This window comes from Podarcis gaigeae, assembly GCF_964106915.1.
Source record: "Podarcis gaigeae genome assembly, chromosome: 9".
In the NCBI taxonomy this organism is placed as follows: domain Eukaryota; kingdom Metazoa; phylum Chordata; class Lepidosauria; order Squamata; family Lacertidae; genus Podarcis; species Podarcis gaigeae.
In genome coordinates, this window is record NC_139685.1 from 20,293,755 (window position 1) to 20,306,822 (window position 13,068).

At 42.1% G+C, this 13,068-nt stretch overlaps 2 protein-coding genes across 3 annotated transcripts in view; one reads left to right on the plus strand and one right to left on the minus strand.

Moving 5' to 3' along the window:
* Positions 1-5,019, minus strand: part of CWH43 (cell wall biogenesis 43 C-terminal homolog) — a 41,933-nt gene extending 36,914 nt beyond the window's left edge. Inside the window, exons 1-2 of one of the 2 annotated variants that reach the window (XM_083754952.1) lie at positions 4,208-5,019; positions 1,731-1,780 (exon numbers count right to left, since the gene is read on the minus strand). The gene's annotated coding sequence lies outside the window, so the exon portion shown is untranslated. Of the gene's footprint in view, positions 1-1,730; positions 1,901-4,207 lie in introns of those variants that run through there. The other variant, XR_014567983.1, reaches the window with a different exon arrangement.
* Positions 1,161-11,803, plus strand: OCIAD2 (OCIA domain containing 2). Its single transcript, XM_083755108.1, has 7 exons — positions 1,161-1,423; positions 2,672-2,762; positions 5,975-6,028; positions 7,488-7,535; positions 9,660-9,765; positions 10,310-10,396; positions 11,664-11,803. The coding sequence occupies exons 1-6, from the start codon at positions 1,364-1,366 to the stop codon at positions 10,389-10,391; spliced, it is 441 nt and encodes a 146-aa protein (XP_083611234.1). The 5' UTR covers positions 1,161-1,363; the 3' UTR covers positions 10,392-10,396; positions 11,664-11,803.
* Positions 11,804-13,068: the final 1,265 nt, after the last annotated feature.

The window sequence follows — 13,068 nt, forward strand, 5'->3', positions numbered from 1 at the left end:
CGCATTTTTATTTTTCCAATTCCCTGAATGTCCCACTTTTCTTTAGGATGTCCCTACACAGAATTTTGCTTGATGGTTGCCATTAATTTGATTTTAATTAATTTTATAATGAATGTTTTTAGAATGTTGAACTATTTTGACTGTTGTTAGCCGCCCTGAGCCCAGCTTCGGCTGGGGAGGGCGGGATATAAATAAAATTTATTATTATTATTATTATTTTCACCAGAGAAGTGTTGGATGCTATAATTAAATTTAAAAATAAAAAGTTTTTTAAATTTTGTAATATATGTTGTGCTGGGGCAACCCAGTAAGATGTGTTGGGTATAAAAGTACCATTATCCTTATGGAATGGAACTGTCCCTATTTTCATCGGAGAAATGTCGAAGGGTATGCATCTTGTAATTTCTTGTTATTTTCATTGCTTAATTTCTGAAGCTGCAAACTTGTCCCATTGATACCACATCCATCTTCAGAGAACTTGGAGTTGTTAGTGTGCATTGCGTAATGTACACATATTAACTGGAAACAGGGTTGCAAATATTTTCTGACACCCCCCCCCCAATTATTATTCTGTATGTTCCAGGCTGCATTAAAATGTAGCATTATAATGTTTGGGGGCAGGGCATGATCCTTGGCTCGAATTAAGCTTTATTGTACAGGATGGCTTTTCGATGAATTATGACTTATCATTAGTATTATGTAAGCAGGTGGGGGTATGATTGTATGCATTTACTATTTGCGAAAATTCAGCCACATTCCCATGGAACAGTTGAATTGTAGAGTTGGAAGGGACCCAGAGGATCATCTGGTCCAACCCCCTACAGTGCAGGAATATGCAGCCATCCCATTCGAGAATCGAACCTGAAACCTTTTCATTATCAGGTCCAAACTCTAACCAACTGGCTCACGTTGGCTTACAAAATCAAAATGTGCTACAGTTACGCTTTTCAATGTCATAATAAAGGTGCAATAATGGGGGAGGGGGATACATTTTTCATTGGCTATAACTGTCTCTTACTTCTGATTTCCTTTGGTAGGAGGGCCATTGCTGAGGGGTTAAAAACACACGCCTTGCATGCGGATAGTCCTAGATTTAACACCTTTCATTTCCAGTTTAAAATGGATCTCATACAATGGAGCTGGGAAGGGAAATCATGGAATGCTGCTGTCAATAAGAGTAGACTGTACTAAACTGATGGACCAATAGTCTCTAAGACAGCTTAACATGTCAATATGGTAAAAAGTAAATGTTTATGAGGTTGCTTTTGAAATGCACATTGCATTCTTCTTATAACTGTTCTTTTGTTTTAGGAAACTCACATTTTACCGGGGGTCATATTTGCTGGCAACATTATCAGGAGCTATGACTTCTGCCCCAGGTGATGATAAAGTTCAGGCCTCTTCGGTAGGACAAAAGAACCAGGTTTGTTTTTTCTATTTGGAATTATTATTATTATTATTATTTTACATTCTAGCAGAGGCAAATCTGATGTAGTCTTGATTATCACGTGGAAATAAAAGGGGCTCTGCACTTCAACCTTTCCCTTTTCTAGTGCAAAAAGTGCTCCACATGATCTAGTGCAGGTCTGAGGATAAGGAGGAGGCAGGATAGCTTTGTCTCTCATGGAAAGTCGAAGATCCCACAAACCCTGGGGAGATTAAATAGGATTCAGCTTAATTTTATGCTGCTAGCAGTTAAAGAACTGTAGCTAATGATTCTCATATCTTACCTTGCACATATTTTTGGCTCAAAGTAAATAGATGGAAACATAATTTGCACCTGCTAGGGGAAAGGGGAAGATGAAATTATGTAGCATCTGAACAAAAAAAGACTTTAAAAAGAAACCCTTTAAAGCAGGGGTGACGCTGGGAGTCTGTGGGTTTCCTGATGTTGTTGAACTTTCAGTGCTAAAGGATGATAATAGAATTGTAGAGTTGGGGGTCATCTACTCCAGCCCCCTGCAGTGAGGGAATCTGAACTGAACATAGATGACAGCTGGCCATCCAACCTCTGCTTAGAAACCTCCAAGAAAGGATACCTGAAGGACCACACATTTCCCCTCCATTACAGTGGTACCTCGGGTTACAGACACTTCAGGTTACAGACGCTTCAGGTTACAGACTCTGCTATTCCAGAAATTTTACCTCCGGTTAAGAACTTTGCTTCAGGATGAGAACAGAAATCGCACAGCGGCCGCAGCGGGAGGCCCCCTTAGCTAAAGTGATACCTCAAGTTAAGAACAGTTTCAGGTTAAGAATGGACCTCCAGAATGAATTAAGTTCTTAACCCGAGGTACCACTGTATTAGCACCATTCATTTCTGCTGCATTTTAAACTTCATAGCACCTGTGAATTGCACATTAATCACAAACAAGTACATTATAGTCAGAGTGCACCATCAAGTTTTAAAGCTTGATCATTTCATTTTGACATTGCATGCTTGAAAGTATTGCTAATGACAGTGGTAGTATATTTCTAACATTTTTGTGCTATCTGGAAAAGTGAAATGTTTTCTTCTCTATTTTTTAAAATTTTTTGTTGATTTTTTTTTTTAAATTATGGATACCAAAGATAATGAAATAAATGGCAGACTATAGATGCTTTATTCTCTTAAGGAGTGAGAGGGTAAACCATATTTTTCTTATAAACGTGTTCATGTTTTTATTTTAAGAGCCAGCTCCCTTGTCCAATCTCAAATCTTAATTCTGATGAATTTGTAGAGATTCGTCGTCAATGTAAAGAGGAAAGCTTCTGGTACAGAGGTAGGTCTATTTGTTTTTAATGCAATGCAAAATATAATTGCATTGGTTTTTTGTTGCAGGGTGTTGTCTACCTTACAGCATTTGTTTCAATGTTTTATATCTTGTTTGAGAAATACTACTACTAGTCCTGCTTGGAACATCCTTCTGTTTCACAGCATTTGAATCCAAAACCTGCTGGTTTTCTTACCGGTAACATTAAGCAGACATGAGAAACATCATTTTCAATAGCTGCATTCAGAAGTAGTAATAAATGATGGCTTATTGTCATTAGAATAAGGCTAGGCTAGGCTTGGGCTTGTGCACTCCTGTTCCACTCTCATTTTAAACACTGCAAATACACCATTCAAAAATTTGCAGCCATTTTTGACTAACCACTGTTTAGCATTACATATGAAGCCTAAATTGTAGTTAACCCTCACTGTGGTTTATCAAAACAAGCCAGCTTCCTAAACCACGGTTTGAACTTGACTCGTTTCAGTGAACCATAGTTTGTTTATTGCTTCATTTTTTATTTATTAAAAAAGCCCTGAAAGTGGTTGTTAATAATAATAATAATAATAATAATAATAATAATAATAATAATAATATTTATACCCTGCCCATCTGGGTGGGTTTCCTCAGCCACTCTGGGTGGCTTCCAACAAAAGATTAAAAATACATTAAAACATCAGTCATTAAAAACTTCCCTATATAGGGCTGCCTTCAGATGTCTTCTAAATGTCAGATAGTTGTTTATTTCTTTGACATATGATGGGAGGGCGTTCCCCAGGGCAGGCACCACTACTGAGAAGGCCCTCTGCCTGGTTCCCTGTAACTTCACTTCTCGCAGTGAGGGAACCGCTAGAAGGCCCTCGGAGCTGGACCTTAGTGTCTGAGCTGAACGATGGAGGTGAAGACACTCCTTCAGGTATACTGGGCCGAGGCCATTTAGGGCTTTAAAGGTCAGCACCAACACTTTGAATTGTGCTCGGAAACGTACTGTGAGCCAATGTGGGTCTTTCAAGACTGGTGTTATGTGGTTTCGGCAGCCACTCCCAGTCACCAGTCTAGCTGCCATATTCTGGATTAGTTGAAGTTTCCGGGTCACCTTCAAAGGTAGCCCCATGTAGAGCACATTGCAGTAGTCCAAGTGGGAGATAACTAGAGCGTGCATCACTCTGGTGAGACAATCCGCAGGCAGGTAGGGTCTCAGCCTGCGTACCAGTTGGAGCTGGTAGACAGCTGCCCTGGACACAGAATTGACCTGCACCTCCATGGACAGCTATGAGTCCAAATTGACTCCCAGGCTGTTCACCTGCTCCTTCAGGGGCACAGTTGCCCCATTCAGGACCAGAGAGTCCTCCACACCCACCGCCCCATCCCCCCAAAAGAGTACTTCTGTCTTGTCAGGATTCAACTTCAATCCGCTAGCTGCCATCCACCCTCCAAACCCTCCAGGCACTCACACAGGACCTTCACCACATTCACTGGTTCCGATTTGAAAGAGAGGTAGAGCTGGGTATCATCCGCATACTGATGAACACCGAGCCCAAACCCCCTGATGATCTTTCCCAGCGGCTTCATGTAGATGTTAAAAAGCATGGGGGAGAGGACGGAACCCTGAGGCACCCCACAAGTGAGAGCTCAGGGGTCTGAACCCTCATCCCCCAACACCACTTTCTGGACACGGCCCAGGAGGAAGGAGTGGAACCAGTGTATAACAGTGTTCCCAGCTCCCAGCCCCTCTATACGGTCCAGAAGGATGTTACGGTCGATGGTATCAAAGGCCACTGAGAGATCCAGCAGAACTAGGAAACAGCTTTCACCTTTGTCCCTAGCCCACTGGAGATCATCAACCAGCGTGACCAAGGCAGTTTCAGTATTTACAAAAAAAAGTTAAGAATTACTGCAGTTTGTCCAGGTTCAGACAGAACACTAAATTGCAGTTATTTAAAAGTGGAAATTAAAAACTGCTTCTCCTTGTAGCTGAGCTAGGAGTGCATGAGCTCAAGGTTTATCATTATATCTGACCACAGTCAATGGCCATGTTTGCATTTTCATAATCTCAGTTAAATGACTTGAGATATGATCAAGGCCTTTGGCCATAGTCTGAAGGTTTAAGATCCTGGCTTGTCTTGATGCTGATAAGCCTAGTTTCCTGGTTCAGATGACATGGGAAATTATAATTAATCAGAGCCTTACTACAAAGGGAGGCTGCATATGTGGGCAAAAGACTTGTTCATTTCTCAGCATAATAAGCTGAGATATGGTGTACGAACTAGACCAGTGTTTCCCAACCTTGGGCCTCCAGCTGTTTTTGGACTACAACTCCCATCATCCCTAGCTAGCAAGACCAGTGGTCAGGGATGATGGGAATTGTAGTTCAAAAACAGCTGGAGGCCCAAGGTTGGGAAACACTGAACTAGACTGAAATCTTTGAGTATATCGGGCTTTTAACATCCGTTTGCTGCATCACTTGTGGTTTGTGAAGAATCTAATCTTAAAAGTTGTTTTTCTTTGGTCCACAAATGTAACATCCGAATGATCTTGTGTGAGCATGTATGATGGTAAATGTTTTTATGGGCTATTGATTTTATGGCCTTTTTGTTGTTGCAAAGCTGGTGATTTCTTTGTTCCTTCCTTTGCCCACCCAGGCTACAGCCCACCTAAGTCTGCACATGGGTGTTTTCTCTATGTGTTAAAGATGAATATCTGGGACCACATGTGTATTGTGCTCATCCAGCCCCTTGAACTAGATCAGGGGTCTCTCACTGTTTTTGGGCTACAACTCCCATCATCCCTAGCTAGCAGGACCAGTGGTCAAAGATGATGGGAATTGTAGTCCCAAACCAGCAGGAGACCCAAGTTTGGGAAACACTGAACTAGATGGATACATGTCACCAGTTTGTTGCACAGTGGTGTTCAAAACTAGAGTTGCAGCAAGCCTATTGTACTTATTTAACAGATATTAAATATATTAAATGTGGAAGCTGCCAGTGAGCACAGAAAATGAAAATATTAACTGTATAGCAGTGCAGAGTATCAAACCCAGTATTCGGCAAAGTCAGCACCTCAGAATTCCAGCTTCAGATTTTCTAATTTGCTCTTTTCATATATTTTTTTAGAACAAGCGAAATAGTTGTTATACCACATTTAACGACACCATGTAGGGTGGGCGGGAGATCCATCTGAATTTATGCAAAGGCTATAATTGCTTGTTTCATTGTATGCAGCTCTCCCTCTGTCACTGGGAGGTATGCTGATCACTCAAGGATTACTAGCCAATGGTAAGTGGCTTTTTTTCTTTCTTCAATGTAAAAACAAACAAACACACGGACAATTTTCTAGAACCACCAGTCAATCATTGCTAAAAGGTAAAGGTAAAAGGACCCCTGACAGTTAAGTCCAGTTGTGAACAACTCTGGGGGTGCGGCGCTTATCTCGCTTTACTGGACAAGGCAGCAGTCAATCACTGCTAAAGCTTGGTGAATGCTGAGGGAAAAAACCCAGAATAGATCTTGTGTTGGAAATCTCAGTCTGGGTGCTGTTTCAACTCTTAGGTCTCGATTTATTCAACAGGTGATGTGAAATATATGGTGGCTCTTCACACATTGTGTAGAGGCGAGCCCAGACTTGCCACTGCGTACATTTCTCTGTTGTGTGTTTGTTCAACAATGGCCTCCTGATAAGAGTGCTTTTTATGTATTTATCAATGGCTGCTAGTCATGAAACCCTGTTTCCCCGAAAATAAGAGAATGTCTTATATTAATTTTTGCTCCCAAAGATGCGCTAGGTCTTATTTTTCCATGAAGAAGAATATGGTACACATTTATTCTCTAATTGTGAGTCAGCCAGATTTAAAGAGACCTTGCACTGTCTGAACAGCTCCGGCTGCGCTGTGGCCAATCAGTGAGCTGCACGGCGGCGCCCACCTCTACAGTCCAGAGGAGTCAGACACCTTGCGGTAGCTTTGGGGGCCTTATATTCTGGAGAGGCCTTAAGTTCAGGGGAGGCTTTATTATCGGGGAGGTCTTATTTTGGGGGGGATGCCTTATATTACAGCGAGAGGCAAAACTGGAAGTAGTTCTTATTTTCAGGGGATGTCTTACTTTCGGGAAAAGACGGTAGCTGTGCTCTGCCATCATGGTCAGGGGCAGTAATAACAATTGCTGGAAACTGCCGAGTGGGAGAGTGTTATTGTGCTCAGGTTGTGCTTGTGGGATTCCTAACAAGCATTGCCATTGTGAGAATAGGGTGCTGGAGTAGATGGGCCATTGGCTTGATACAGCCAGCTGTTCTTACATTTAGGGGTTCCCCTAAAATATAATGTGGGGTTGTTGTTGGTTGATTGGTTGGAGGTTTTTTTGCAAGACTTGTGAAATGTGCTGCCTTGGCTGAGCATGCTGGCATGGTTAATTTAATGCTATGGAAAACAGGTTAGGAAGTAAGCTTTCTTAGGGGGTAAAAATAGTCTTCACATTTTTGTTTTTATTTTGCTCAGAGTCTTCTAGATATTAGTTATTTCAGATGGGATTACTTGAGAATCAAAGTTATAACTGGAAATTATACTGGGAGCACTTGGTATGTTTCAAGCAGGAAATATATTAATAATAATAATAATAATAATAATAATAATAATAATAATAATAATAATGTTTCAATATCTTTCACGGAAGAACTGCACAACTGTTGTGTCATCAAATGACGGTCTAAAAGGCTTTTCCTAATAACTGCATTTTATTCCAGGTGTTCTCAAACCAAGCCCTAAATTTGGATCACTCCCTAAATTGGCAAGTAAGTCCAAAAACTCTTTTTCTTTAAGCAGAAAAAGTGAGAACTGGCCATTGTAATTATGCTGGAATGTTGCCATGCTCGCATGATAAGTTTGGGCATGTGTGGAATCTAGTATAGCTTCTGGCTTCCCGAGTGTCAATTTTCAGCATTTAAATTAAAGCCGTTTTGTAGACCTCATGACTGCAGAGAGAGCTTTGGAATCATGCGGTTGTTTCGGAAGGTTCTGTATTAGGCTGTAACTTTATACTGATCACTTTTCTATAGTACGTAATCATTAATTACTATAGTTAGGGTTTTATCAAAACAATAGAGCAGGAAGGATATTCAAGTCCAATCCTGCTGCGACTCGGGAACATCTGCTTAAGTAAACCTGTGCAGACCACACCTTGATACACAACTGAAATGTTACTGTGGAGCTAGAGTGTCACTCCTAGAAGCTGTCAGCATGCAATGGCTTCAACTGGCTGGCTGAACCAGGTAAGGGTAGCCGATGGGTCTCAAACCCTGGCGAGTTAGGGACTTTGCTCTGCATGTGAACACAGGCTCCAGTGGATTGAGAAGCATACCTTCTGGAGAAGAAAAGGCCAAGGAAAAAATCCTACGCAATCCAGAGTGGAGTCCCTAAGACGGTTGGGTGGCACCTGTTATGCCACCTCCTGGCAACTCCTACAGCCAAGCTGGTGGCAAACATACTACTCTGCTTTCCTTTGGACCACATCAGTGAGGCCAAGAGGCAGCCTAGGGCCTCCATACACACTGCCCATGCTTGCAACCCAGAGGCTACTTCGGTGCTGGCAATGCAGTGGTTTGGCTTCACCCGCATGGCGCACTCCGTTGTTTCCCGAGGCAGATGGATGCCAACAGAGTAGGGAGCCCCAGGCCTGTGGGCTAAATGCAGGCCTCCGGGACTATCGCCAGGCCATTCCCCTCATTGGGCCCTGCTCTACACCCTCCTCTTGCTTGGCTGGAAAGTGTCTGTGGGGAGGTGTGGGGTTATGTAGGTGTGGATTTGTGTGGCTGGAATATGGCTTGCGGAACAAATCTTAAGTGTCATGCCCATTGCCTTGCCCACTTGGTTGCCTGTGGACCCATGTGACCTCTGGAAAGTTGCCTAGGAGAGAAAGTGGCTCAGGTTGAAAAAGAATCCCCGCTTCTGCTGGAGGGTCACTCTCTTTAGGTGACTGAAGCAAGCAAGCAAGCAGAGTGAAGTGGAAGCCAGTGCTACTGCAGTGGAAAACAAATAACATGTCGTGGACTGGCTGGACACCAGAGTAATGGTGGGGAGGAAGCAGCTGGGGAGCCACCAAGGGAAGAAGGCTCAGAGCCCAGGGATTGGTGGTGGAACAATGAGTGTCAAGAGGGAGAAGAGCGGGAGGAGGAGGTATCAGAAGAGGAAGGGGTAATAGGGCTTAGTGAGCTGGGTGAGTCTGTGGCCAAGACAAGTCCAGAATTGGAGGCAGAAGCTGATGCAGGAGTTTCACAAAGTTCCTTGGACTCCTTCCACTGTACAAGTAAACTAAACTCCCTCTGCCATTTGGTGTCCCCAACGTGGTACCAGCCATCTGGTCTATGGGTGAACATATTGAGATCCTCCTTTGTAGCAGAATGTGTGCTGCCTGCAAGGAGCCGTGGATTGTGACTTTAATCATTCACTGATATTAAAAGAGTAATAGAGTAGGCTATTTTAAACTCGCCACCAAACACAAGGGAGCATCCTCAATGAAGCGATATCTCTTTCTGGGTTTCCTCCTTTCCCAGATCAGTGTGGATTAGCAAGCCAAAATATCTGATCTGGATAATACAGTTGTACCTCTGGTTACGTACTTAATTTGTTCTGGAGGTCCGTTCTTAACCTGAAACTGTTCTTAACCTGAAGCACCACTTTAGCTAATGGGGCCTCTTGTTGCTGCCGTGCTGCCGTCACACGATTTCTGTTCTCATCCTGAAGCAAAGTTCTTAACCCGAGGTATTATTTCTGGGTTAGCAGAGTCTGTAACCTGAAGCTTATGTAACCTGAAGCGTATGTAACCCGAGGTACCACTGTACTTTTCAAAGCCTGTATTACTTGTGAATACCTTTATATCTGATTTCTACGTCTGACAACAATTTGATCTCTCTCTGCAGTTGCTGGTGCCCTGGGCTATGGTATTGGGACAATGTCATACATAAGAACCTGTCAGAAGAAGTTTGAAAGCGCTGGTCTTAAACCGTTTGGTCCAGGATGGAAAAGGTCTGTTTGGAATAAATATAGACAAGTGACTCTTGGGTTGTATCAAGGAACCTTGTGATGAGAACACTGTTGAAAAACCACTCTTCCAGGTCACAAGGGCTCTACAAAAATCTCAGTGATTTCCCATTTCCTCTGCACATCTGAACTGGAGGGGGTGAGAGGCCTCTAGAACAGCTTTGAAAGTGCACAGTGAGAAATGTTGCCTGCTGTCTCCCCTCCTATTAGTGGGAGTATCCATTGGATCAAAAGCCCTTCCTTTCACAGAAAGGAATAGAACTGCCTATCTGCACCACGCTAGAATTGTGACCATGTCTTATCAATTTATATCAAGCACTTTATCCTTCTGCATGTAGCTAGATCATGTGCAAAATACTGTGTGGATAACAGGGCAGCTGACATTTTTGGTGCATTGGGACTCAGGGTGGAGGTGGAAGTGTCAGGTGCACAGCCCCATGTGAAAAAGCCCCATGTGCAAAGTCCCTCTTGATTTGGGAAGAATCTTGTGTAACGTTAACTCCCCTCCCCCCTTCTCCTAATGTTTTAGGCACTGTCCTCATGTCTGCAACGAATGCAAAGCTAAGTTCGAATCAAGTGCATCAGAAAAACCAGAGCCTTCTGCTTCTTAAAACAGGTAGACACAGCTTTGTAGTTTTCACAAGATTTTGGTTGCTTTTTGAAATATATCAGTATCTTGGAAATCAGTCACTATAAACAATGGAAAGAGTTATGATCTTGCTTACTGCCACATCAGGTTTAGTAAGAGGTAAAAAACTTGACTATTGTTGGCATCTTGGTTGTAGGGTGGTGGGCAGGTCAGAAATAGCACTTTCTTCTCCTTCAGATTATTAAGTGTGCTTATCTTCATCTCTCTGTTTTATTCCCTCCCCACGCTGCTTACCTATTTGTACTCTCTTGGCTAGCTCTGAGGGATTATGACTCACTATGTTAATGATAAAATGCAACAGAGGGGTAAACTCCTCCCTGGCTTTCACTGCCAAGTATTCTCTCTGACCTTAGTCTCAGTTTAACAGCAGATTTAGACAAAATGGAAGTGAGGCTGGTAGGTGCTGTCACTTCCATGCTCATTAGTATGGTGGAGTTTTTATCATTAAAAGAGAATTGTGCTACATCTGTGGCCAGCGTTTCAAGTCTCTTCCAAAACGGCATTCTACATGTGGCACTTCTTCAGCAACATCTGCAGCTGCTGCTTTAACACAGTACATGAAGATTAGCTTAGAATATGGCCCAGGGTATTTGGTCTGAAGGGACATGACTCTACCATCTTGCTAGAGCTAAGTCAGTCTAGGTCTGGTTGGTGACTTCATGGGAGACCACCTGGGGAACTAAATATAGGATACCTTGGGTTCCAGGATGAAAGAGAGGTGGTAGATAAATGTAAAAAAGAATTTAAATAATTTAATATCGAAAACCAAGGTGCAGCTTCCGATTGGCTGCAGGAGCTTCCTGCACTCAATCGGAAGCCGCGTCAGACGTTCGGCTTCTGAAAAGCGTTTGCAAACTGGAACGCTCACTTCTGGGTTTGCGGCATTTAGGAGCCAAGCCATTCCGACTACCAAGGAACCACTGTATATTGTTTGCTTCACCAGTCATGTAGGTAGTTTTCAAAACCAAGAGTGTTGTATGGCAGCTTGGTCTGTTAATTTAAGTCACCAGAAGTACATTTAGCAAAATGCTACATTTATTAGATTAACCATTTATGTATTTTTGAACCAAAGGCTGTACGGTGTTTTACTACTTAAAGTCCATTAGATCAACTACTACTGCTTGACTGTGGGGGGGGGATCCCCAACATTAAGCTAGGTCACACCTTGTCCTCCAAACCTGTATTCTCACCTCAAAGGGGCTGAATCCCTTTAACCAATACTTTTTTATTTCAGATAATGTGGAAGAAAGCATTTTGTAATGGTACCTGTTCTACACGACGACTGCAATTCTGAAAAACCTGCTTTCATTCAAAACTCTTTGTACGTTTAATATGATTTTTAAAAAAATAATAATAAAAGTTACTTTGATGTTTCGTTTGTCACAAGTTCTGGAACACTAAACTGAAGATGAAAGCTAGAGGCCGTGACAACTTGCAACAGCATCACTGTCACTGCAGTGCTTAAAGATAGTTACTCTGCTTTCAGGTTTGCACCTTAGCAGTGCAGTTCAGAGTATTTGTCAAACAGCAAAACTTGGTAAGAGGTTTGAGCTTATTCAGCATATGTTCTGTAATGGAAGTATATGAGTTGTCAAATTGAATCCATTACAGTGGTACCTTGGTTCTCAAACTTAATCCATTCTAGGAGTTCGTTCCAAAACCAAGGCACACTTTCCCATAGAAAGTAATGCAAAATGGATTAATCAGTTCCAGACTTTTTAAAACAACCCTAAAACAGCAATTCAACATGAATTTTACTATCTAACGAGACCATTGATCCATAAAATGAAAGCAATAATCAATGTACTGTACTATAAAATGAATAAGACAGTATTGTAGATGATAAAAATTAAAAAAAAAAAATTTCTTACATGCACTGATGATAGTCATTGTTTGGATGGGGGGCTTTTATCCATTTCCACAGTCACACAATCAATCAGTAGCTGAACTGGGTTCCACACAGTCACAAAAACAAATTAACCGAAAAAGCCTCAAAAATAAAAATGCAACATAAATAGCAAAAACAAAAGCATCAAACTTAATCCATTCTGGAAGTCCATTTGACTTCTGAAATGTTCAAAAACCAAGCCACAGCTTCTGATTGGTGCAGGCACCCTGGAAACAATAGCTGATAGCTGCATCAGATGTTCGGTTTCCGAAAAACGTTTGAAAACTGGAACACTCACTTCCGGGTTTTCGATGTTTGGGAACCAAGTACCACTGTACTATACTGCTAATATATATACTGTATTTTTTGCTCTATAAGACTCACTTTTTCCCTCCTAAAAAGTAAGGGGAAATGTGTATGCGTCTTATGGAGCGAATGCAGGCTGAGCAGCTATCCTAGAAGCCAGAACAGCAAGAGGGATCGCTGCTTTCGCTGCGCAGAGATCCCTCTTGTTGTTCTGGCTTCTGAGATTCAGAATATTTTTTTCCTTGTTTTCCTCCTCCAAAAACTAGGTGCGTCTTATGGAGCGAAAAATACAGTATCCTTAGGGCAAGGCTGCAAATGAAGAGATTGCTTTTGCATATCCAGTGTAGATATGCTCAGTTGACAGTTGTTCATAGTGGAGAAAACTAGAAAATCATATTATTAGTAAACTATACCTCTGATAGTTCCTGCCAACCCAGCAGTCTGA

Bases quoted from the DNA above. Each gene is read 5' to 3' on its own strand.
- OCIAD2 (XM_083755108.1), top strand. From the start codon at position 1,364: ATGACTTCTGCCCCAGGTGATGATAAAGTTCAGGCCTCTTCGGTAGGA. The intron at 1,424-2,671 runs GTTTGTTTTTTC...TTTTATTTTAAG, and splicing joins CGGTAGGACAAAAGAACCAG to AGCCAGCTCCCTTGTCCAAT. The intron at 2,763-5,974 runs GTAGGTCTATTT...CATTGTATGCAG, and splicing joins GGAAAGCTTCTGGTACAGAG to CTCTCCCTCTGTCACTGGGA.